The sequence below is a fragment of the Phodopus roborovskii genome, unplaced genomic scaffold, assembly GCF_943737965.1.
Source record: "Phodopus roborovskii unplaced genomic scaffold, PHOROB, whole genome shotgun sequence".
Classification (NCBI taxonomy): Eukaryota; Metazoa; Chordata; class Mammalia; order Rodentia; family Cricetidae; genus Phodopus; species Phodopus roborovskii.
Window position 1 is genome coordinate 811,629 of NW_026126639.1, and position 27,092 is coordinate 838,720.

A 27,092-nucleotide genomic window follows, 5' to 3' on the forward strand; every position below is an offset into this window, starting at 1 on the left:
CTAGAGGATGTTTCTCTCCCTGTGCTGCAGAGACTACCACCTCTGTCCCCATCCCCCACCCCTGCTAATGCTTGCCTCTCTAGTAAAATTTTCTAAATGACTGTCTTCTGCTAGAGCAGCATGCCTGCAGGGCTATCCTGCACTCCTGTGGTTTTCCTATTAAGAATTTCTTGCTTGAGAACCTGGAAACAACCCAGGTGCCCCTCATCTGAAGAATGGATAAAGAAGATGTGGCACATCTACACAATGGAATACTACTCTGCGGGAAAACAACAACAACAAGGGAATCTTGAAATTCGCAGGCAAATGGATGGAACTTGAAGAAACCATCCTGAATGAGGCAACCCAGTCCCCAAAAGAGGAACATGGTATGTACGCGCTCATATGTGGATTTTAGACCTAGAGCAAAGAATCACCAGCCTACAATTCACACCACCAGAGAATACAAGGCTACAAGGAGGAATCTAAGAGATTCATACAAGGTCCCTCACAGAGGGGGAAAGGGACAAGATCTCCTGAGCATATTGGGAGTGGGGGGGGCAGTGAGTGGAGAGGGAACTAGGAGAAAGAGAAGGGGAGGAGAGGAAAGCACGTGGGACTAGGAAGCTTGAGTCAGGGGAGGAACAGATGAGAGAAGAGAAGAGGGGGGGGGGGAGAGGCCATAAAAGAGGGAGCCATTATAGGTTTGAACTGAACCTAGAGAAATGTCCAGAGACCTACAACACTGACCCCAACTAACAATTTGAGCAACAGTGGGAAGGCTACCATAAATGCCCTTCCCTGATAATGAGATCAACAACTAACTTATCCACCATCATGGAGCCCTCATCTAGTAGCTGATGCAGACAGAAGCAGACACCCACAACTACACAGTGAGCTGAACTGGAATCCAGATACAGAGAGGGAGGTCAAGATCAGGCTACAGAAACACATAGAGACAGCTGACCTGAACAAGGAGGAGCTAATGGGCCCCCAGACTGATAGCTGGGAATCCAGCATGGAAATGACTCAGGCCCCCTGAATATGGGTCTCAGATAGAAGGCCTGAGCAGACTAAGGGACCTCTGACAGTGGAACCAGGATGTATCTCTGATGCACAAAAGGACTTTGGGGTCACATCTCCATTGAGGGATACTCCCTTAATTTAAGACAGGAGAGAAGGCCTAGTCCCTACTCCAAATGACTTGACAGATTTAGATGACCCCTCCTGGAGGGCATCACCCTACATGTGGAGTGGGGGGGAGGAATGGGAAGGTGGTTGGGGAACATGAGAGGGTGGGAGAGGGGGGAAGAGGGAGAGAAAGGGAACTGGGATCGATATGTAAAATAAAAATTAAAAATAATAAATAAATAAAAGAATATCTTGCTTCTACAGCTGGGTCCTAGAAGATTTTACCCCACATTCAGAACTTGCCATGTGTGGATGAAGGACCCCAGACAAAGACCTTGTCTCTGTGTGCAGACAGGAGCTAGAGCATTTGCAGCAAAGCTGAGATCTGATGAGAGGCTTTCCCACACCACAGCTATAGTATGTCCCTTGGGCTGTGCAGCTTCACTTCTATACCACACACACATACACACACACACACACACACACACACACACACACACAAAGACAGGAGGATTAATGAGATAAGCCATAAGCCATTTTATAAGTCTAGGTAGCACATGTGACTTTGAGTCTTAACTGATACTCACTGCTCATTTTTTTTTTTAAAGTCATTCTGTAATTTTCTTCTAGTCAGCCCTTTGCTAGGCAGTTTGTGACTTAGATGCGTGAGGACAACATAAGGTCTAACTTGTCCTGGTTATTATCAGGCTACCACATAGGATGTAAGCACTGAAAAGTACCTTAATGAACCTCAGTTCAGCCACAATCCTTCCTGTGTCTCTCCTGCAGCAACAGCCCTTTCTCTTCTGTATCACAGTCAATGCAGTGGTTTTTTTGTTTGTTTTTTTTTTTGTTTTTGTTTTTTTTCCCTTTGCCTCCTTCTTCCAGCCCCGTATGTGCAATGTGACGTGTGGAAGTCTGAGACTTAGATGTAGTGATGTCCTGACTGTCCTTGGGTAGAGGGTCTGTTGCATACACTCTCTTTTTCTCAGCGATCAAACATCCCTGTCAAGCCAGCACCTTCTGTCCTGTCACGGTGAGCTTGACCGTCTCCCGCTGCAGCCAGCATCAAGTCCTGGCATCAAGTCAAACACACTAGTAATTATAGCTTACGGGGTACACGAGCGAACTAATGGTGAACGTTAAAATTACTTGTAAGAGGAGACTCGCCTCCAAGACCAACCACCACCATGCTAGGCTGTTAACATCAGAATGATACTGAATCATCTGTTTTGGTGACTGAACCACGCCCATTTCTTAAACCGTATTATCTTTCCTTCATCAGACATTATTATTTGGTCAACAACGTTTTTGAAGAAGAGAGAACCCAGCCCAGAGGAGAGGCCATAGACAAAAGAAAGGTGGCCTGCTGACCTCTCCACTGTTGGTGCCTCGTAGGTGAGGACTCAGAAAAGTGTCGAAGAAGGTGAGCTGAAATCGTCAGGGACGGAGCAGAATGTGTACTAACAGTTGTCTTGGCTCTGACAGTTGCTAGGATGCGGGAGATGACTTATTTTAGCCATCAGTTCATAGATTTGTTAGATTATAGCCATTTTTATTGACAGGCAGCTGAGGAAATATATGCCAATTATTCCCAGTGGCCACTGAACTCAAGCTGTATTTTATTCATTAATGATTAGGGATTGGACTTTTGTGAGGAGGGGATATTTAACCTTTTTTCTTACTCTCTCAGTTAACACCTCCTTCATAGGGGGTGTTGTGAGGATTTCTGCCTGTGTGGTAATGGCATTCAGTAGCCTCTTTGGAATTTCCCAGTAGAAAAAAAAATAAAGGTGTTATAAAAATTCAAAAATAAAAAAAATATGCTTCTAATAATAAAGATGTTGATCTTGAAATGTTATATGAAAACCAGAGACTGGAAATTTAAATTCTGTGATGGAATGCATTAATGCTGGGATCTCTTCAGACCCTGGGACTTCAGCAGGGGTGGGCCCAGGGAAGACTTGGATGGAAGATGCCTCAGGATGTGGTGGTGGTGAGTCAGTAGGTGGCCCTCTTCCATCCCAAGGTGGTCCTGGGCCAATTCCCAACCTGGAGCTAGGGAGCATACTGTTGCAAGAGAACCATCTATTGGGTGAGATGCAAGGCTGGGCTTCTGACCACTGTGCTCATTAAAATTCCAGGGCAGTTTTATAAGGTTAGGGGTATATCCTTCGTTCTACAATCTGGTTCTAGTCGAGTGGCAACATTAGCTTTTTGTTAAAAACTGGAAAAGGAGGATGTGTGGATTTTGCAGGAAGCTGACTTACATGTCTATGGGAGAAAATGTAGACGTTTGGCTTTAAATTTTGATCTTGACCTCTTCTTTTTTGAACAGGCAAAGTAAAACACCTGTTTGGATGACATTCTTTAAAACCAGAATATGAGTGTATTTGTATAAAAAAAAAAATTCAGACTCACAAAAATCACTATAGAGTAAGGATAAACTGAAGGACCCTTCTAATGAAATAAATTAATTGTTGAAGGTCTCTTCTGGGCTTTGCTCTAGTTATTTGAACAACTGGTATTTGAGATAGGACATGGAATAGGATCCATGATGAGTGACAACAATAATTTCAATTTAGAATAATCTGAGGCATTCTCTGCCTTTTCTGTATCCACTCTTTCTAGAATTCTTAGTTAGGTTACCTGTAAGTTTGCCTACAATATTAATTATATAGCAATAACCAAATCAATAATGTAACATTATTTCTTTATAGTAAATGGACTAAAAGTTTTCACTGATGATCCTTAGGAAAACAGAGAGAGAGAGAGAGAGAAAGAGAGAGAGAGAGAGAGAGAGAGAGAGAGGGAGAGAGGACAACAATATAAAGACTAAGGAATAAAATCACCCATGGGTCACCTGTTTTTCTTTCTTACATGTCTCACCTGCTCATACTAAACTTCAAATGCCCCATTTCTAGATTTGGGGCTAAAAAGAAATCCTTGCACCTAAACTTTGTATGTAATTTGCCATCTCTGTGGAAAGTTACTGTGGTTCTGTGGTTTGGGGAGAGTGAAAGGCATGCCTCTGTAGTTTCAGGCAAGAGCAACTCTGGATGAACTAAGAGTTGCTCTTCCCCTAACATCCTGAGTGGGTGTGGCTCAGATTGAGGACCCCAGATAATGCTGACCTCTCTCTCTGTTTGTCTGTCTGTCTCTCTCTCTCTCTCTCTGTATGTGTGTTAAATATTGAAGGATAAATAGTAGGCCATTTATAGACACGGACTGCATTTTTCAGTAGCATGTGGAGGTGATTCTCTTTAAAATAATATGTTCTAACACTTTCAGCCTACTCTTACAATGGCTTTTAAAGTCAATCACACAACTCTTAGTCATAGCTGAGATGGCCCCTCTGAAGCTGATATTTAGAGACAGGCAAGAATTTGAGAGACACTACAATAAACAACACTAGATTCTGTGAGGTTGAATGCAGCTATAAACACAATGAATCTTAAAGTATGAGATGTAGGATGCTCACTCACCAAGTGACAGTCTCTTTAGATTTTATGTAAAGATTCAACCTGTGTGTGATGTGTACTTAAGAAATCTGGGTCTGACTGGCTCGGGCTTGCCTTACATGAAGTACTTAAAAACCCTTTGTCTATTTTTGTATATTTACCAACCAGGACACTTTCATCTGTCTTCCTGGACTCTTATATTTCACTATGTTAATACATCATGTTTGAAAGCAAAGAATAACAGCACGTGTAAATACTTACAAGCATTGTTTTTACGGAAAACCTGCTGTACAACAGACAATATATGAAAATATCCTTTTAAACATCTGGGAACGCTGCTTCATAGATGAAGAGACTCTTGTTCTCATTTCATAAAACGAAATGAGGAAGCTCTCATTTTGTGAAATGAGAAAACTATCTGTACAATCAATAACAATATTGATACTGCTGGCTATTACACAGATGTAGTTTCCAGGTCCTTCAGTATAAACATACGCATGGCAAATGAAAAAATACACACGTGTATATTTTATTTCCTTTCTCTCTCTTTTTCCCCCCACCTATAGGTAGGTCCTTTGCAATATGTATCATGGCTTTCAGTTGAGTGGTTTTGTGGGATTCCTGAGTGTGCAAATGATTGGGCCTCTGTTCCTACATCTGTTTCTTGTGCCTTTTCTTGGACTCCTTTGTGTTCCTTTGCTCTGTCTTATTTTGATGTGTTAGTTTTGTTTTACGTTTATATTATGTCAATTATATTATAATTGTCCCTATAAGTGGGTCCAGATGGAAGGGGATGTGGGGAGGAACTGGGAGGAACTGGGAGGAACGGTAAGAGGGGGAACTGCAGCCAGGATATGTTACATGAGGGAAATGTCTATTTTCACAAAAAGCAAAAACAAATAGAAATAATCAGGCAGCAGAATAAACAGAAAAAGACAACAGTAGTTGTTTTGCATTAGCAAAATTGGCCTGGAGCTGCCAGAGTCACGCTGAGTGGCAAGCCAACAGGGGGTTGCATGGGAGAGGGACAATAATCACAGTGTCCAGAAAGCGAATAAGATTTCATAAAGACTGCACTGGGCAGGCTGGTAGTGGAGTCAGGACTGTCTTCAGTCCAGAAGTGAGACTAAGAAGCATATTTGAGATGAGGCCAGTTCACCTCAGAGAGAGGGAGGCTTCCTGATGTTAGCAATGCTCCAATTCCCCTATGCATCTGAGGCAGATGGACTCCCAAGCAGTACGATGACGAAAAACAGTCTTTCTACATGATGCGTGAGACAGCGAGATACTCCCATGCAGGCAGATAAAACTAGACCGGCCATCTCACACCATCAGCAAAAGTTAACTCACAGTGTGGGTGTGGGGGATGCTTCAGGGCATAAAGCTTCTTCTGCACGTGCGTGTGGACCACATAACAGCCACGTGTCTGAGACCTCAGTGTGGGGTACAGGGTGAGGACTATCTGAGACAGAAACCACAGTATTACTGAGACCTTGTCTCTCGCTGAGTAAAGCAGAAAACAGAGTGCAGGAACCACCACGATGTCAGCCTCTGGCCCACACCACATAGACCCACATGAGTGTGCACATCTGCACACACGTGTACATCACACATACATACACACACCTAAAATTAAAAAAAAATGTTAATAAACTCTAAGTGATCCAAAGACCTAAATGCCAGAACTAAAAATACAAAACACTTCGGAGGAAACAGGACAAATTTTTACAGCCTGGATCCTGGATTTAGCAGTGGGTTTTTATAATAGTCAAAACACACGCAAGAGAGGAAAGTAATAACGATTAAATAGACTCCGTCAAGTGTTAGACAGGATGCTATCCAGAAAGGAAAATGCAAGCCAAAAAAGGATTTTAACCCTTGATGCTGAGTGATATGCTTCCAGAGGGTAAAGAACTCCTGTGCTATTGTATTGGTTCAGTGGGAGATTTTTTTTTTTCTGCCATAAAAAAGGATACATACTAACATATGCTGCAATGTGGAGGAATCTTAGAAATGCACTAAGGGGAAGAAGACAGATGTGAAAGGCTACATATTTATTATTTTATCACTATAGAGCATGAATATCCTAGTAGTTAAATCCATAGAGTTAGAAATCAGATTAGTGATTGGCAGGGTCTGGGGAGGTATGAAGTCAGAAATGTTTGCCAATGAGCACAGTGCTTTTTTTTTTTTTTTTTTTTTTTTTTTTTTTTTTTTTAGCAGAGGTGACCAGGAGTTAGGCAAGGAATGGACTCTTAACATTGTGACTATGTAGCAACATAGCAGTGTATACTCCACAGGAGTGAGCTTCACAATGTGTAAATTATATCAGTGTGTGTGCCTGTGTGTGTGTGTGTGTGTGTGTGTGTGTGTGTGTGTGTGCATGTGCGCGAGCATGTGCATGCATGGGAGCGCATGCATGCATGCACACGCATGCACCAGATTGCACTTGCAGCAGAGGACAACATGTATGAATTGTTTCTCTTCTTCACTCATGTGGCAATCAAGGATTGAGTTCACGTCTTCATTCTTGTGTGAAAAACACCTTTACTGGCCGAGCCATCTTGTCAGCCCTGGTTAAGGGGGCAAAAAGGTAAGGACTGAGGTAAGAGATGGGTCACAGGCCAAGAGATATTCAGTGCTCTTGCAGAGGACCTGGGTTTGGTTGCGGGAACCAACCCGCAGCAGCTCACAACAAACTGGAACTTTTGTTCCAGCGTTCTCTTCTGAGCAGTGGGAGATGGACCACTCAGGGTACATATTCAGTGTGTAAATTGTCTGTATTCTTCCTTTCTCCCCACACCCTTCCATTGCCTGATTATACAGTTTCCTGCCCATTAGGGTTTCCCTCGCAATGAGAAGTTTGTTCAGTGTAGCCCATTAACTTTTAGGAACATGGAGAGAATTAAGTTTGCAGACCAAAGATGTCCCTGTGCTCCTGATAACATGTACCTTGGTACCCTACTGTCACTTGCACAAAAGGAACAGTGTGAGTGCCATTAGAATTCTCTCAGATGAAGTAAAACCCACTCTAAATTTCAGTATTGTTGAAAGACACAAAGGAAGGCAGTTATAGGTAAGTTTAACCCACACATTTGTCTAAATAAATATGTTCTAGCTGAGAAGAGGAAAATCACTTTTAAGTTTGAAAACCCTATTATAACATAGTACAGGGGAGGAGATATCCAGAATTACTAGCCGCAAGGAAGAAGACAGATGACCAAGTCCTTTTAATCTAGGCCTTCCTTTGCCAATCTCTGGCTTACCTTTTGAAATTAGGGTAATTTTAAAATTAGTTACCATTGGACAGAAATCAGCTCAGTAAACCTGAAGTCCATCTTGCGACCACTATTCACGTTGAAAATGTCTATTCATGGAGTGTCAGAGATGCTGCCAAAGGCTTAGCTGTGAGATCTAGATTTAGTTAAATCCTGTGGTTGTCACTGAGGCAGAAGAGGACTAATGCAGTTTAATACAACCATTCAAGCTAGCAGTATAAACACTTCCAAAGTTCTTGCTAATACATAGCATAATTTATTATCTATTTTTAATTAGTTAGGACAACAGTAAATCAAAACCAAGTGGAGTTCACAAAACCAAACAATTTATCATTATTTTGGAGACTGTAACAACATACATACTATTTATATTATTTCCCAAGAATTCTGTTTTTTTTTTTTTTGGAATCGTAATACTTTCAAGTACAGTGGAAAGAGGTACTGAGGTTATTGGTATTACTGATGAGTCTCTTCACCTTTGCCAAGGGTCTAGGAGACTTGCTATTAAGGGATAAAAGTATTTTGAACAGGAAGAAGAGAAGGGCTGAGTGTTTAGCCGACTTTATCAGGAAGACAATAAAATAACAAGGTTATATTCACTTGAAATATTATAACATTCTTCGTTTTCCATGACATGGTTAAGAGTTGGGAGCCTTGAGCCCAGTGCACTTGAGTCCTTAACATGGCAATCCACAGGAACACCGGGTCACAGGTTTTTGCCCACATCCAGTGGTGTGCCTGTAGTGGGATGCTTTCATTTTAGTGGCTGTGGAGGTCTACACTGGCCCTCACATCTTGCTTTCCTGCTTTAACTTTTGTGCTTGTTCATAGTTACACACACAAAGGCATTACTTACATTGTTTGAAATTAAAAGAAGGAACAGCACTACATGGAAAGCCAGTGACCATAGAGAATCCCCAGATACAAGCATTCTGTGTTTTCTCCCTAACTATATTTGGAAGTACTAGTAAAGTCTATCTTAACAAGACAGTTACGTTGGTTAGTCTAAATTCAGTCACTACAACAGTAATTAGAGGCTGCCATAGAAAACAATGTGAAATATGACCTTTTAGTCATTTATATTCAGACTTCTAATTCTGAATTTCCCAGATTACTTGCTACTCGGAGGTATATGTTTGAATTTCACCCCACTCCTGTGCCTACAATGACTGTAGACATTTCATTACATGTTCAATATATAAGTTTTAAAACTCTGGCAAGTGTTTATTTCTATAAGAGATAAGTAAATTAAGATAGCATTTTTTTAAAAGCAGCTCTCCAACATGGAATGTTACTTCATGATTTTATCCATGAGTATACTCTTCAGAAGACAGTTTTCAAGGTAAGATTTAGAGACATCTGTCCCTGCAAGCAATTGGATATATATATATATATATATATATATATATATATATATATATATATAGTGTGCGTGTATATAAATATATATGGATAGTCCTTAATATGAAACATAGTGGTGGCACATTTTATTTTTCTTTCATAATTCCATTGAGCGCTTATTCATCAAACACTTGTTGAGTATTTAATGAGTTTTGACCCTGTGCCATGTGCTTGTCTGGCATTTGGAAATTCAGACAGAGCAAAGGCTTCTTATGCCCAAGTGAACAAAAGCAAACAGAAAACAAGAAAGCAGGTATAGAGAGATAATCAGTATGGACACAATAAAGCAATGAGATATTAAATGGCACACCCTAGAGCCTTTTTGGAAAGTATTATAGTCATCTTCCCTGTCAACATGACTGGGTATGGGATCACCCAGGAGACTAAACTCTGGTATGTCTGTGAGGTTTTGACTGAGGAGGGAGAACCCATTCACCACATGTGGTACTATCCCACAGCTTGGGGTCCCAGACTGAATAAAAAGGGGAAAGCCAGGTGAGCATCAGTATTCATCTGCCCAGCGATGGCTTCAGTATCACCAGCTGTAGTGAGATATTCACTTTGTCTGCACCTGTGGCACAGACCACGCCCATTGAGGGTTGAGACCCGGCAGACTTTACTTGGGGGAACTAGGTCTGAGGAGGGACCCAGGAGCTCTCTTGCTTGCAGCACGGGGACAGGAGACCATCTGGAGGCATCCTTGGGACCAGGAACCTGCTGGCGTTCATCTGTCTATGTTGTAAGCTATTTCTCCCTGAATAAACATCTATCCGGCCTATCTGTTTCTCCTGGTCCTTATTAAACCTCCATAACCAGCTGTCTCATAGCCCTGTTGCCATAGCTAGAATCACTCTTGTACACATGCCCTCCCCATCATGGCAAACTGTAGCACCTCCAAATGTGAGCCAAAACAAGTCCCTCCTCCCTGTAGTTGCTTTGGTCAGGTGCACTACTGTCACAGCTGTTGGGAATCAACATTTCTTCAAAAGGAAAGTAACACCTGAAGCCAGGACTGAAGCAGAAGGAGCCAGTGTGGGACAACCTGTGTCTCCCTAAGTCCCTGTCACTTTGGTAGCTACGGAAGACCATGAGCATGGCTTGAGGTATGAAACATGCAGTCTTTGTGACTGGACCCACAAGTCAACAGATCTACTACATTTTAAATAATTAAAATAAGACCTCTCTGCTTCTCTGTGGTAGCCACAGCTTGGGTGTTCAGCATCCCTCTGTCATTTCTGTGCAGGGAGGTGGACAGCACAGAGTCTACTTCTGGGAATGAGACCATGGTATCTGTCGGGACTGTACCAGCAAAGTGGGGATACTAGAACATGAAGAGGTCAGCAAACAGCTGGAAAGGTCTTGGAGGACTTTGTGGGTTGTCCTGGGTCCTTTGGAGTCTGCAGTACAGTAAGGGACCTTTGCATGGTTTCAAAGTGGGATACACAATCATTCAATTTATACATTTGGACTATCATTCTGTTCCATTGAAAGTGAACTACAAAAGGGAAGGCAAGAGCAGTTAGTTATTGCAACTGTATTAGCTGGAGATGATGATGGACGTTTGTTTGGTTACTGTAAAAGGGAAGCAAAGAATAAAAGAGATTCAGGTCATCTTTTAGAGATGGAAACAAGTGCTTTTGTTAATAGACTAGAATGGTAGCAAGCGAGCTAAGGCAATGTATCCTTTGTGGACCTGGGCAGCTGGGTAGATGGACTCTCTCTCTTTCTCTCTCTCTCGATGAGAGAAAATGGAGGAGAAAGTGAGTATGTAGGTAGAAAAGAGAGGGAGGGGGCTGGATGTTAAGACACTTTTCCTGTTGTAGGTACTCAGTGTTAACTCATTGTCAGTGCAGGGAGGTCAGACAGGCAGTAGAGAATAAATAAAGCCATACCCAGGAGTGAAAACTAACTAAATATATATATATATATTCCAGGAGAGTCCTCTTAAGTGAAACTACATTTGGCAAAGTGTAAAGGATTTTCAGAAAGACCTAATTAACCCTCGCTGGCTGGAGTTGGCCACATAGAGTGCTTTCTCCAGCTAGACGTTTTCTTCTGTCATTAATGTGGTTGCTTTCCTGAATCATGACTGATCACTACCTGTTTCAAAGGGCAGTGTTCATAGTAGCCTCCCTGTCTGTCCCTGCAGCTTTCTGTCTGGATGCTTTTTGTCACCCTCCTTGGGTTTCTGGATGGTAATAGGTAGAAATTGAACCTTCTTTCCTTTCAGTGGGGCAGCTAACTTTCTGATTGTGAGTTTTGTTGAAAATAAGAGAAAGCCTGGTGCCAGGGCATTGTTTCTCTTATATTATTAACCAGCTCTAAGATGCCATCAACACACAGACCCAGAGATATTTTGCTACTATTGGTAGATGACAAGTGTTTTTACTAGGACACTTTGTTATTCTTACTAATTATTACTGTTTGAAAGATCATGTGCATGCATGGCGATTAGAGACTACTTTGTGAGTTAGTCCTTTCTTTCCAGCTTTATGTAGTTCCTGGGATTGAGCTCAAGTCCTTGGGGGCTTCGCACAGTAAGCATTTTTACCCACTGAGATTTGACCAGTCTGTGTATGGCAGCTTTTAAACAATGTCCGATGTCAATCTTGTAAGAGTTCTGTTTTGGTGATCATATGCCACTATTTATTTTTCCTGGAAAAAAAAAAAAAAAACTGAGTTGTGTGTGGAGGTAGAAGACAGAGAAAATGGAAATAGTCATTCAGATATTTTTCTTTTCAGATTTAACAACATGTGCCTGGATTTTGATTTGATGTGCTTTCCTCATATCAAGAGGGAGCAGGTCTTTACTTTCAAATGTCTCAGGTAGGCTCTGGCATATGAATCATGGCTAAGAAGGGAATTCACAGAACTGTGTGTGCATGCTAGGGGCTCATTTGTCTTTGGCAAAGGCCTTGCTACTCCTTTTCTTAATTTCTAGACAGATGGTGCTGCCACTGAATAGCTGCCCAACGCATGCTCCTGGGCAGTGGCACAGTTCTGGACATGTGACAAGGAGGAGTTGGCTGTCGGGTCACACCCCCTCCTGTTCATTTATGCCTGATGCGTTGTGAATGCCCAACTGGGGCTGCAGTAGGCTGTTTCCCATAAAAAGAAATCTACAACTTCAGCCGAGTTTTCCCTCTGCCCCCATGAATCCTTTTTAGTTCATCTGTCCCCTCTTGGCATATTTTATTGCTTCATCTCGACACACAAAACACAGTGGCATTTTGAGCCAATTATCCAAGTACTCCGGGTCATAAACACTTTAACTTGGATCACCAAGATAATTGAGACAAAATCAGTTTATTATTATTTGTGAGGCTCAAATGGCACCTAGATACTTCAGGCAAGAGTGGATGTTTTTCCTCCAGGAACACTGCAGCATCATTTTGAAATCTGCTGAACATATTGAGAATTCTTTCTTTTTCAGAAAGTGCCAAAAAAAAAAAAAAAAAAAAAAAAAAAAAAAGTTAACGTGGTTTTTCAAGTACCACATACTGTGGTATAGGGCCATGTAATCATTAATCAGAAAGGGGCTTTGTTCTTCATGGGTGTGTTTCACTAACAGGGCTTCCTAGTTCTGCAATCACTGTTAAAGGCGCCCCAGCAAATAGTGCATCTCACCACATACAATCAACAACTGTTGACCAATGATGCTTCTGCACTGCAGTTGGGGGTGTGTATGCATTTTTCTTTTTCTTTTCAGCATGCTTGTGCATCCCAGGCTGGCTTCCACACCATGAAGTTTTTCTCTCTCAGTACTCTTGGGATTGCACGCGCCATCACTCCCAGATGGATTTTTAAAAATACTTACTTTTTTTTTTTTTAAGTCACGTGTGAATGAGCATGTGTGAGTGCAGGTGGCTGTGAGGCCAGAGGAGGGTGGCAGAGCATCCCCTGAAGCTGGGGTTAAATAAGTGGTTCTGAGCCACCAGGTGTGGATGCTGGGAATTCCTTGGGTTCTCTGAAATAAATCAGTAGAGGCTCTTAACTGCTGAGCGATCTCTCCATTCCTTAATAAGCACCTCCCCTTCTTTATATGTTTTTTGTCTGTATCTTTTTTCTTAAATGGCTTTGTGCACTAGATACTGTGAGATCATTCCATTTGAAAGAACAAGACAGATAGGTTTAGGCCCTCGAGAAGGCTGGATGGCAGCAGGTAATGTGTTTGCTGCCATGCGTTGTGTTCTGGGTAACTCTGAGTTTGCTCCCCTTGAAAGAACAAGACAGGCACGCTTGGGCCCACAGGATGGCTCAGGGGCAGCAGGTACCTTGTTTGCCATCAAACTTGTAGGCCTTCAGACCCTGAAATGGAGTTGATTCCCACAAATTGTCCTGTAATCTCACATACACACTCACAGTGGCATACAAAGTAAATAATTAGAATGTGACTTTGATAAATGGGCGTGGCTTCTATGTTGCAAACAGACCTTACACCTAGAGCAGTCCCAGAACGAAAAAGCCATTGAAATGGTTCCAGTTATCCAGGAACACCTTTACCCCAGGTACCTCTGAGCCTGTTAAATCACTCAGACAGAAGAAGTGTCACTTTTTTCTATGACAGGGACAAGCATGCTGGCTTTCAAGCCCTCCCCCTCCGCCCCCCCCCCGGGCCAGTCGCAGACCCCAGCACTGGGCTGTCCCAATGTCCCTGCCCTTTATGGCTGGGATGCCCAGCTCTAGGAAAGGAGTGGTCCCTTCCTGAGCGGTACCTCTTGCCCCTGCGCCAGCTTAAAAGCCAGAGAACAGAATTGTGGGCCCCTTCAGAAGCCTCCTTGGGAATTTTAAGCAATCACCTCCACTGTTTTTCCCCTACAAAACCAGCAGCCATCGTGCATCAAAAAGAACGAAAAATGATTTTTAAAGAAGACTAAGACAACAGCCTCACTTTTCATCTCTCTCCTCCCCCTTCTTTGCCAGCTCGCGCAATCCCTCTATCCTAGGCTCTCTTTCCGGTGGAACTTAGCAACTTCCAGACTAGTCTCAGCCTCCTTTTCTTTATCTCCTACTCTTTGCCACGAACTGGACACAGGAGGGGTTGGAGTCTTAGCTTCCTACCTCTGGGAAACGAGGTCTGTGTCCTGGAGCAGCAAGGAGGAAGATCCGTCAAGGAGAGAGAGGGATAGAGGGGCAGAGGAGAGGGAGAGAGAGAAGGGGGGAGGGGAGTGGGGGGGAGAAACGGGGAGAGAGGGAGAGGTAGAAAGGGGAAGAGGGAAAGAAAGGGGGAGGAGAGACGGAGGGAGGGAGGGAGAGAGAGAGGGAGAGAGAGAGGGGAGAGAAAGAGAGAGAGACAGAGAGAGAGAGAGAGAGAGAGAGAGAGAGAGAGAGGGAGAGAGAGAGAGAGAGATTGCTGCCGGGAGAAGGGAGGAAGGGGGAGGGGGTAGGTCGACCGCTCAGCAGCCCGGGAATGGCCAGAGCTCGCCCTGCGACCCCGGCTGCCGGGGCATCAGCGGTCCCTGAGCAACCTTTGGTGTTGGGCAAGTGTTAAAATCCCGAAGAAGAGAGAGACCCCCCACAGGGCATAAACTCGGGCTGAGGGTGGAGCGTAGGGTTTTTGAGAAAGGAAGAGAGCGAAGGAGAGGGGTGGGGAGAGGGGAATCCAAGCCTGATCCTGCCTGCTGCCAACTTGAAGAAGTCTTCAGCTCGCACTCCCGAGTTCTCTGCAACGCTGAAACTCCGAGTAGATCGGGGACAAGGAACTCCGAGAGGGGGGTAGGGAAGGGCGCGGGCGCACGGGTGGGACTCACAGCATGGCAGTGCCGGGCGAGGCCACCCAAGACCCGGCCAAGCCGGGCCTCGGAAGGGCGAGCCCCGCCCGCGTGGCCAGCTGGGACCACCGCGGTCGTGGCGCGTCCCCTCCATCCCCGCGGAACTCGGGCTGCCGAGACTGTCGGGGAGCCCAGGCGTGGCAGCCGCCCCGGCGCTCGCCGCAACTCTCCTCGGCGTTGTGCGCGGGCTCCCTGTCCGTGCTGCTGGCGCTGCTGGTGAGGCTGGTCGGCGGGGAGGTCGGAGGCAAGCTGGAGTCGAGTCAGGAGGCGGCGGCCGAGGAGGAGGAGGAGGAAGGAGCCCGAGGGGGCGTCTTCCCGGGCCCTCGGGGAGGTGCTCCCGGGGGCGGCGCGCAGCTCAGCCCTTGGCTGCAGCCGGCCGCGCTGCTCTTCAGTCTCCTGTGCGCCTTCTTCTGGATGGGCTTGTGCCTGCTGCGCGCCGGGGTGCGCCTGCCTCTGGCCATCGCGTTGTTGGCCGCCTGCTGCGCCGGAGAAGCGCTGGTGCAGCTCTCCTTGGGCGTGGGGGACGGTCGCCTGCTGTCGCTGCCCGCCGCGGGGGTCCTGCTCAGCTGCCTGGGTGGCGCGACATGGCTGGTGCTGAGGCTGAGGCTGGGCGTTCTCATGGTCGCCTTGACTAGCGCGCTCAGGACGGTGGCCCTGGTTTCCCTGGAGAGATTCAAGGTCGCCTGGAGACCTTACCTGGCGTACTTGGCGGCCGTGTTGGGGCTGCTGCTGGCCAGGTACGCCGAGCAGATCCTGCTGCAGTGCTCCGGGCCGGCTCCGCCCAGGGAGCGGTTTAGGTCCCAGCTGAGCGCGAGGACCAAGGAAGAGATTCCGGGGTGGAAGAGGAGGAGGCGGTCCAGCTCGGTCGTGGCCGGCGAGATGTCTGGCTGCAGCGGCAAGTCGCACCGGAGGACCTCCCTGCCCTGCATACCCAGGGAGCAGGTAAGCCGGGGCTGCGCCTTTGGGGGCGCTCGGGGGAAAAACTTAAACAGTGCGGTGAGAGCAGCGCAGGCGACCAGGAAGGCAGTACAACTTCACACTCACTAAGAAAGTAGTTTTGTTTGCTTGCTTGTTTTGTTTCTTTTTTTTCCCGCTCGTTCTCTATCTAGTGGAGTAGTTTACAAGCACAGCAACAGAAAGAAAGCAAGAAAAAAATGACAGAATTTAGTGGCGGTGCGCGGGCTTCCACAGCTGGGGAATGTTTTCAAATCTCTCACACCTACTTGGCTTGTGGGTCCCCGAGCTTCCCCGAAGCATTTCTACCCTCCCTACATTTTTAGAATTTATTTATTTATCGGAAGTAAGTGGCTTTCAACACGTGTACTTTCTACATGTGTGTCTTTTTTTAAAAAAAAATGATAAAATGTATTTCTTATTAAAGTGCTAGGTAAACATTTATTTATAAGAGCCAGTAGAAGCGTTTTAGTTCCCCCCCCCCGCAAGGCATCCTTGACGTGAGGTTCCCACGGGCGCTTCTGCTTTGCTGTGGGTTTGGAGAGGCCGCATCTGACGGCTGCCAGAATGGCTGTAGATAATCTTTAGTTGTTACACACTGGTGTGTGCTGAACTCTGAACTCAGGTTTTACACTCGAGGGCTGTGTGTGAACTTTAGAATGGTGCAGGGCTGGACGCTATACGTTTATTGTTCACTCAGAAAACTAACCTTTCCCGGGAGCATTTACAAGCCTAGGTGGAGAGAAATTCAAGTGACTTCCTCAGGGTTTGCAGAAAACACCAATCCAGACTTTCCAAGATTGCTAGCGATATGTATCTTTGAGGAAGGAGGAGACAGGGGACTTGAACTCAGAGTGAAGTTGCATGTGCCAGTTTAGGCGGTTCTTTTCTGTGGGGGGGGGGCGGAGAGGGGTTGCAAATGTTTTTAGTGTCACAGAATAGTTACCCTGCGTGGTATAGGGGAACCAGTTCCAATTTTATACACAAGTTGTACCTGAGAAGGTTTTCTTTTTCTCGACTCAATTTCCTCTACCAGGCAGGTCTGACCCAGGCAGGAGGGAATCCAGAAAGCCGATTGTGCATTTTAAATGGAAATTTACACTTTTCCTATTTAAATTCGAGGATAATTTTCAGGGTGAAAGGCTGTTCCTATGACAATAGCAAGCCTTTTCTTTTGGGGTTATTCTAGGGGTAATTGGCTAGGTGTTCCTTAGAAACATCAGTCACCATATGGTGTGAGTGGTTTATTTCTGAAATGGAGTTGATTACCCGGCTGGGAGGCTCTTTGGCTTTTTATGTAGCAGACTGGATGACAGCATCACATGCTTGTGTTTACTTTAAAACAAATGTACTTATTTATTTTTTTTGTTTTTGTTTAGCAGAAACAAACCTTTTTGGGCTTTAAAGAGTAGAGGGGAAAATGTAGTTCACTGACTGACAATTAAATGTGAGATTTAGAGATCATTAGAATAAAGTAAGTTAAGTACGAAAGGCTGCAGAAGAGAACTTTTTGAGTGGAAACATGACTATTGGGAAAAACAACACATTGACAACGTGTTAACTTAAAGGGAGATGTGATGTGGTGTTTGCCAACACTGACACCTAATTTACAGGGGAAATCTGGGCTGAATCAGAAGCAACTGGACTCCACGATAATGCCACTTAGCCCTCAGAACTAAATTTCTGAGACTTCGGATTGAGAGAGTTCACAGTGGATGACAGACCAGAAGGTCTTCAGGTGCATAAAGCAGCTTTGCCGTAAAACACAGATTTGTATAGGTTTTCTCTGTGTCACACTGGTGAGCGAAGCACAGTAATGATCCCGTAAAGGCCTATTGAGCTTGTTAGTTTTCCCAAAAGGTTTTATCAATTAGTTACTTAGATAATTGCCCACTTATCATCTATCCTGATCATCCTCTTTGGCAACTGTCTTTCGCTGAAGGAGTGTTGATGAAGAATGCTCTAGAGCAAGAACCTCTCACTCAGGGTGCTAGGAAGCTGTGGTTGCACGCAGCAGCAACCTGGACCCTTGAGGTTTTAACGAGGGCATGGGTGAAGTTGTGCTCACGGAATGCTGGTCTTTATATATGACCCATTAAAGCTGTTGCTGAACATAATTGTGTCGACGGGGTGGGGCTGTCATGGGATAGTATCTTATGAGATAGGGTGAGGTGACAGCTCATACGTTGGCCGAACTCTGTGAAAAGGTTAGGAGCCGTATAGTAAATGGCTTATCTTTTTTATCACGAGGAAGCAAACTTCTGATTAAGAGGGCAAAGGGTGTCGTGATCATTTGCATACTTGACGAAGTCCAGAGTGAAGATAATTATAAAAGGAACATCTACTACTTCCCAGTGCTGTCAGGTTAGTTATGTCTGGAATAAGGCAGACCTTATAGGCAACCAGTGAGTTTGAAATAGTACTGAGAGGCACGCAGGGCAGAGGGCTCCCAGGTTTGACTTAGCTTTGCTCATTGTGGGCTTTAAAAGCGAGACAGCTGGGGCACTTATCTTGTCTGTGTAGGTGACAGTGACCACTGCTCATGAATTCTCTCTAATCCATGAATTCTCTCTAATCAGTGGCTCCGCTTTCTAAAAAGGCACAAAGAATATATGCTAAAATTCTCATAAGGCAAGCCTGCCTGCCTGCCTTCCCCCCTCCCTCCCTCCCTTCCATCCTTCCCTGAAGTCTAGAATTCTGTGAGATAGCCCATTTAGAACTGAGTTTGTAACACAGATAATTTGCAGCACAGAAAGGGAAAGCAGGTCTGGTTTTTGGTCAGAGAGGGAGGCACCAGGTGTGTCTGAAGGCAACAGGAAGTATCTTCTGAGGAGGAACAAGTTGACATATCTTTCAGGGGTTCAGCCTTGCCAGCCCTGTAGCCTCAAGGCTGAGGCTGTGATTCTAGATGAGTGTGTCAAGCTACGATTTTTAGGCTGATGGTCTGGGAAGGCTGGTGTATGTGTCCTCTGGAAGTGAACTCTTACATCTGACAGCAGCTATAACCTTGTCAACTTGGTACTGTTCCCTGACAACATCCAATGTGCAGAATACCTAGATTTATTGAATGATTTTGATGAATAAGGGCTATTTTTGGCACAAAGTTAGTTATGCAACTCTCAGCTTTAGGAAACCACTGGAGGCATGCCTGTCCTCTATATGCATCACAACACACTATTGGACACTAACTTCTCTGGAATGACTGAGTGCAGCATACCCATTAATTTCTAATTGATTCCAAACCAAATATAATTTTAATTTTGCTACCTGTTACACCTTTAATATGTTATGGCTTCGTAGGGAAACAAATACAAGCCATCATGCTCTTCCCATGAATGCCTTTGAGCCACACCAAGGACTAATTTCTTTGGGATAGAAACAAAGGTAGTCAGAAATGTAAGAGAAATGTACTTTGTCTTACTAAAGTAAAAGCTATACTCTCCTGTGACTTTTTCTCTTAGCCTATGTGACTGTCCTCAAATTGGAATTCAAGCTTGGTAGTGGAGAAGGATCAAGTTATTAATCACTGGGGTGAGAAAGACATTTTAAAGCCCCTACCCCCCACCAATAAGAAACAGAAAGACAGGATAATGGTTTTGGTTAGTAGTCACTGGATGGTAGGCATGTGGTGGGCTTTCTTATTCCATTGCTATGGAGCTCGATGGTCTTCACAGTACAGCGTCAAAGCACGGAAATATTTTATCTCAAATGATTTGGAAACATTTTTTAAATGTTTAAAAAATTATGTGTGTGAGAGAGAAAGAGAGAGAGAGAGAGGGAGAGAAAGAGAGAGAAGGAGAGAGACTGTGTGTGTATACACTATGGTGTTTACAGGGGTCAAAGGACAACTTGTAGAACTTCTTCCATGTGGGTCCTGGGATTGTTCTCTGGTTGTTAGGCTTGGTGGCAAGTGTCTTTATCCATTGAGCCACCATGCTGGTCCTCCAGGCAGTCCTAGTAGAAATAGAAATTCAGCATTTAAAATTATATATGGATATATCCATATCCATCCAGGTAAGTGATCTGTCACTGAGCCATACCCTATTTTTCTGAACATAAAGAATGTTGTATCCATTTCTAAAGTATTCGATATGTTTCTTACATCAAACACATTTATGAAATATGGGATTTTAAATTGTGACTTCTACCATATTTCAGAATTATTCCTCAGTTTATAATGATATCAACAAAAATATTGATTATGGCTTGGTGACAGAATTAAAATTAATTAATGTCAACCTCTGAAAAGGTAAACAAGGATTTCTGACCCTACTGGGAAAAGGTGGGAAAATAATGTTTTGTGTTCCAGTGATTTTTTTTTTCCCCTTTGTGGATACAGATATTTAAAGCATACCGAAGGGCTATTTTAACGAACAGAAATAGTCTGAAAATCTATATAAACTTCTGGGGGTTGGAGCGAGTGAAAAGAGTCACTTTACTCTTTCTGCCTCGAGTCTGAAGTGTAAAAAGTTTAACTGTAGAGCTGAAAGAAACAGTGTGTGCAGGGCCTGTCATGTTAATTAAATAAACAACCAGAACAGTGACTCTGTGTATGAAATACATCTGGAAACGTCCGGGGGGAGGGGCTACAGGCGGGCCGGATGAGTGACACTGGCATGAAGAACATGCGTTTTTTATCTGTGCTGACATTTGCGTGGATTTGTTGCAATTCCGCTGAGATGTAGCTCTGGGAATCATGTCTGCATGCACCTGGCTACCTCAAGCCCTTGCCACACTGAACTTTCCATGTTGAAATAAATCCTTCTCACAGGGTTCATTGAGGTGTGTGTGTGTGTGTGGGGGGGGGGTTATCAATCCACTAAGCCTACTTCTGTTTTAAAATTTCTTCAATTAATACGGTTTGTGCTGGCCACAGCGTGCTAGAGTTTATGTGGACTTCATTGGAAACTTGCGTTGTTTGATTCCTTTGAAGGAGTGGGTTTGTTGGGGGGATTTAGGGTGGAAGTTGCCATTTTTTTTTTTTTCGGAGAACATGGTTGCGGGCACACCGGATCAACGCCTCTGTTGTCGCTTCCAATGTTTCTTTAGCATTGCGGGCAGACGTCCACCCACACTCGCTGTGGTCATTGCTTCTTAGCTCTTCACCCATGTCGTCTTCCTTCTTCCTCTTTCCCGTGAGATAGTTAATAATCATATTTTCTAAAAGCTCTGCGTGCCGATTGAAGCCAAAGCTTGTGCCTGCACCCCATACTCACCCGTCTGAGGGAGTCCTCCTACATAATGCTGAGGGACCCCAGAGTCACCAAAGCTCTGTGTTGTTCCACTTTAGGTTTGCATTCTTGCATTTGCATGTTAAGGTTGTTGATTTCCCATCTGCTCTCATCTATAGTTAATAATAAACAATTGCCTTTATGTTGAGAGTATTTTTACTGGAAGTATTTTGTTTTACAGATTTTTGCCTTTCTTTCTTTTTTTGGTGAGGCTATCTTTGAGAATTGCTTTAACTTTGAGCAGAGCCTGTATGTTTGTGCTGTTTGCAACATAAAATAGACAGATTTGATCACCACGGGAAAAAGGCTAATAGATATGTTGATGTGGATGACTCACAGGTGGATAACTGTCAAAAACGTGAATTGGTGATACCTTTTATCTCGTATATACCACTGTTTTAAAAGGAACAACTTCTCTCAGTTAATGTCATTCATATAGGCCTTTGGTCAGATGACCCATCAAATGTCATGTCAACACATTTGTGCACCAGGCCTTGCGCTAAATACTGTGCTAAAACTGTTCACTTGTGCCAAAGCTGTGCACACATGGAGAAGACAGTGCCTCTGTGTCTTCAGGGCTTAGAGCACCTCTGGGGAGAGGAGGGACCTGCATTAGGAAAGTCACAGGAAATGTGTGGATAACCATTTAGAGATGGCATTGGGAAGATGGGACATGGAGTTGCATACCTGTCACCTCAGCACTGGGAGGTGGCAACAGAAAAGTAGACATCAATTACATACAAGTTTGAGGATACCTGAGCTATGTGAGACCCCCATCTCAAAAAGCCAAGAAGTAATAGATTAAGTAATGTAGATAGTATCTGGTTTTAAATTTGCATGTAGGACCCACTCATCTGTTTTCTAAAATTCTATGCAAAACTGATTTTATGTAAAAAAAAAATGCTCATAAAGTCAGATAAATTGAAAATCTTCAGCACTCAAATGTTTTTGAAGCAGCTTTACCTTTGGAGATGTAGAGCATCTCTTTAGAAATGGAAACTAGTATGCATTGACAGTGGGTTTGGAAATAGAGATAAAAAGGTTACTAGACAGAGGGCATGCTGTGTGTTCAAGAGAACACACCGGTTATCTTTAGATAGTCCATGGAGGCTCATGATTGTTTCCAGAGATATTGAATATCTCCTCCAGCCAGGTTGCCATTAGCAGACTTGAGCTAGAGGGAGGCAGGAGCGAGGAAGGAGGTTCAGGGAAATGAGTCTTGGTAGCTGAACTGAGGATCCTCAGCTAGTACCCTGACACTTGATGGCTGCCTGGGAAACGTTCAGGAAGGGATTATGGTGGACAGTGTCAAACCCACACTGTATCATTTGCGATCTTACCTATGGAACTGGATCTCCAATCCAGTTTAGGAGACCGTACGTCAGAGGTAAAAATAACACGAGACTCTTCCCATAACCGGGCAGCCCTGGAGCGGGAGGTGTTATTGTCATCTTTATCTGCAGAGTCTTCATCTCACCTAGCTGAAGTCCCCAGTGGCAGCACACAGATATCTGTTTTATCACTTGTTATTTTTTTTTTTTTTTTTTTTAGGAATTGATTGAAAGATGTTCAGGAATTCAAATTCAAGCCAAGAAAATGACCTTAGAAGCCGAAAAACTCTTGTTGTTAGTGGAAACAGCTGCTCGTGTCCCCTAAATTAGTTTGGCCAGTCCCCTTCAAGAGTCATAAAAATGTAGCAGCATGTGATATTAGGGGAACAGTATTATTTCAAGGACAAAAGGCTTTTTGGGGAAAGCCCCAAACTAAACTCCTTCTGCACAGCTGGTCTTATCCCAGCTGCCATTGCCGTGAAGGGACCTTCAAATGATCATTAGACTTGTCAAGTCTTCGAGTTCCAACAGAGTGACGAAAGCTCAAAGGCTACCAAGTCTTTCACCCTGAGATAATGAGTAGTCCTAGAGATATGCACTCTGTTGGGTGTCGCGCTTGTTCGTATTTACACATGTAGGCATGTGCATACTTGTGTGTGCATGTATGACCAGTACATATCCTGCACATGTGTCATTTTACCCTGCCAGGGAATTGCCTTGGTTGTATCAGTTTTGCGGGGAACAGTGTCACCCAGTGGCTTTAATGAAAACAGTCCTGCCAGTGTCCTGGGTGAGTGCATTATATATTTAGTAGAAATATATCACACATTTAGCTTTGCATCTTCCAGTATTTACATGAAGAAGGAAAGATAAAATTTGTAATAATACTATATTTGATGCAGCATGTAGTTAAGAGGAAAACAGAGGTACGTTACATTCTGTTTTGCTTGCACTGCGCCAAATATCTAATACGTGTTTTGCATCAAAGGCATTCTCAGTTTGTTCTAGCTTCCTGCCTGTGATTCAGGCCACACATACTACTGATGGCCACCATACCGGTCAGTGTAGCTACACATTTTAAGCGGGATGAAATGCATGCATTTTGACGCCGCATCTTCACATATATGAAAGAATGTATGTAGATTCAACGGTAGCGTTTGAAAACCATATTTTTGGCTCTGGCATAATTTTGATTGTACCTTTTGTCCCATCGTAGCAGCTGGAAATTGTACACCTGGCATTCTCTTCTTTTCATGTTTTTGTCAGTGTTTGTTGATGCAAATGTAGTTATTTGAATCCAGGGGAAATTTAACACTCTTTAGAGCAGAGCCCATACAGCGGATTCAGGACAGTGTCACAGTTAATTGTGGTTCTGGCTTTCCTGCCTTTCTGTGTGCCAGGGATTACATCTGTCCCCAGATCGCGTGTCCAAGTTGATCAGATTGTACTCCTTGGAGAGGAAAGAGCCTGCAAAGGTAGGGCAGGAGACCATCTTTCTAAAATCAACTAAAGTGGTGTCTGTGGAGATGAAGTCACCCATCACCTTTGCTTCTGTGGACATCAGTTGTGAGGGCAGAAGGAGAGTGAGGACTCCGTTCTGTGTGTGAGGAAGCCTAAAGAGCCCCGTGGTGCAGAACACGGCATCTAGATGCTTGGATTAGGTCTTCCGTTCCTTTTTAAATTCAAGAAGCAGGTTGGGGTTACAGACTGTTTTATGCGAAGAAGTCTCAGCATGTCTAAAGTCATTTCCCATCTAACTCCACAGAGTCATTAATTCTAGATGGAGCTCCGACAATACGTGGAGAATTAATCACAAAAATACTTTGTGACTTGCTTCTACATAACTATGCCTACAGCTATAGATGTAGGCATACATTTTAAAGTAATGAATGTATTCTGTGTATGATGTTTTTATCTGAATATGGTGCAGATAACCACATGAGTCAAGGCATATTTTACATTTGCATTGAAGATTAAAAATGGATACCTAAGCTGGGCAGTGGTGGTGCACACCTTTAACCCCATCACTTGGGAGGCAAAGGAAGACATATTTCTGTGAGTTCAAGGCCATCCTGGACTACCAAGCAAGTTCCAGGCCAGCCAGAGCTGTTACAGAGAGAAAACTCTGTCATGAGAAACTATAAAATAAAAAAATAGAAACCAAATTTCTCACATAACACACTGGAAAAAAATTGAACACCCCCTAAAGTAATATAACCATGTTATACAGATGAGCAAATTTTGATGTAAATAAGTAGCGTGGATGAGATTCACTTCAGTTAAGCCAGCTTTAGACATGGAGCAGTCCAGAGAATGTGAACTGTAACAGACATCCACTATTTGAAAGAGTACATTTAAATGCAGCTAGTTATTTCTCTCCTTCCCCTAGTTCTATTTGTCTTTTAGAATTTCCCCCAGTCATTTTCTTTATCGGTCTGTCTGTCTCCTTCACCCCCCCCCCAATTTTATTTTATGTCCTTTTTACTTAATAAATTCTTCTCTCTCAAGGGCATCTAAAAATGTAAGGAATGCCTTTCTGTCATCCACAGGTTACTTTGAGAACACTGGAATGATTTTTTTTTTTTTTTTTTTTTTTTTTTTTTTGGTGAGAAGCTTGTGGTTTGGAGTTAATAGGATTTTAATAAAATCTTTTTCTCTTCTGACGCCATTGTAAAGCACTGAGAATTTATGCTAAGGCCTCGGCAGGCATTTCCACTCTCCAGGCATACACGGTTCACGTTGACTAACCCGGTGGGAGTTTTGACATTACAGAGAGGTTGTGGGGAGGGTGTTTTGTCTGCTGACAAATTTGTGTGCTGGTCTGTGCAGCTTATGGCATCCTTATCATCTTCAGAAAGTGTGAATACAAATAGAGACACTAGTATTCTTGTTTGTTTTGAGACAAAGGATTTCTGGGGATCAAAATAGCAGGTTCATATGAGACACACTTCTTAAGGTCACAGTCAGCTGGTGGTATGAGACACCTCTTCCCCCACACTGTGGGGTTAGTGTTTTGGGGTCTAGCCTCTATAGCAGTGACTCTAAGCTTCAGAAGGAGAGAGCCTCACACGACTGTCCTGTGTTCTATAGGGGATTTTCTTTCTAGGCCTTGGAATGAAAGAAGTTACATTCAGACCGTGACAGTTTTCATTAGAAAGGAAATCAATTTTGCAGCCTCCCAGTCTTACCCATAAACATTTCCCTTAGAAAATTTTGGCTGAGCGCCTTTTTTTTTTTTTTTTTTTTTTTTTTTTTTTTTTTTTTGGTAGGTGCTGGGTGCTGGTTGGCAGGATATGTGGACGGGAAAGAAATGTCTGTTAAATAAAATATTTATCTCCTCCAGTCCCTTGAGAGTGGGTAGAGACTAAAATGTTTAGAGCAAAGAAAAGCAGCTATGGACAAGTCTGAGAATTTACAAATTTGATGTGATGTTGGCATTTTTTTCCCCCTCCATGCTTCTTAAAATGTCTTCCGAGGACCTGGGAAGACAGCTCAGTGTTTAAGAACTCTCGGCTGCTCTTGCCAGAACCTGGATTTAGTTCACAACTGCACATGCTGCTCACACACATCTGTAACTCCAGTCAACAACCTCTTTTTGCTTTCATGGGTACTGCAGGCACATGCTACACTCATACTCATGATGGGAAACTAATCGTCTTCTGTGATGTTTCACACATAGGGCTGAATTTTCCTGCACCCTTAGTGGTAAACCCCATGTTCAATATGTATCTTGCTTGTTTGTTTATAGATAATTAACAACAGAAAAAAAATCACAAAATCTACATTCAGGATCCTTGTTGTATAAATGTTTGTCTTTTAATGGTGTGTGTGTGTGTGTGTGTGTGTGTGTGTGTGTGTGTGTGTGCACTTGAATGTAGGTGCTTTGAGGAGCCAGAAGAGGACACTGAATTCTCAGGGGCTATGGTTACAGACAGTAGTCAGCCACCTGACCTGAGTGCTGGGAACCAAACTGGGTGCTTTGTAAGAGCAGTGTGACTTATTAGCTACTGATCTGTCACCTCAGCCCCAACAGTCTACATTTTATGGAGACAGAAATCTATAGACAGGCAAAACTAGCCATTGAGGGGCTGGAGTAGGAAGATCATGAGGTCAGAGACAGCTTGGGCTATAAAGTATGACAGACAGACAGACAGACCACGCGCGCGCGCGCGCGCGCACACACACACACACACACACACACACACACACAGGGAGACAGACAGACAGAGAGAGAGAGAGAGAGAGAGAGAGAGAGAGAAGAAAGTTTATGTAGGAGTTAGTCATCTTGTTGTTTAGTACAATCTGACTTGTTAAAATAAAAAAAATTTCAATTAAATAAGGATCATCTTGCTGGTTCAGTGTTAATACTCAATAGAGATGTTGTCTTTTCATTGAAATAGGACATTTCCTTTGAATATGTTATTTAGACTTTCATGACCCCCAAAGAAACTTAGTAGAATGCTTAGGACAAAGTTCTGACCATAAAGTGGTGATGGATATCTCTTTCTGTAGCTGTCAGTTGTCTCAGTAGTTCTGATTTCTCTTATTGGAAAGT

At 43.6% G+C, this 27,092-nt stretch overlaps 1 protein-coding gene across 1 annotated transcript in view; it reads left to right on the forward strand.

Annotated features, from left to right (window-relative positions):
• The first annotated feature begins 14,998 nt into the window (after window positions 1-14,998).
• Window positions 14,999-27,092, forward strand: part of Pde3a (phosphodiesterase 3A) — a 255,491-nt gene continuing 243,397 nt past the window's right edge. Inside the window, exon 1 of the mRNA XM_051173428.1 lies at window positions 14,999-15,963. Within this exon, the coding sequence (XP_051029385.1) occupies window positions 15,004-15,963 (960 nt within the window). The 5' untranslated portion in view covers window positions 14,999-15,003. The remainder of the gene's footprint in view (window positions 15,964-27,092) is intronic.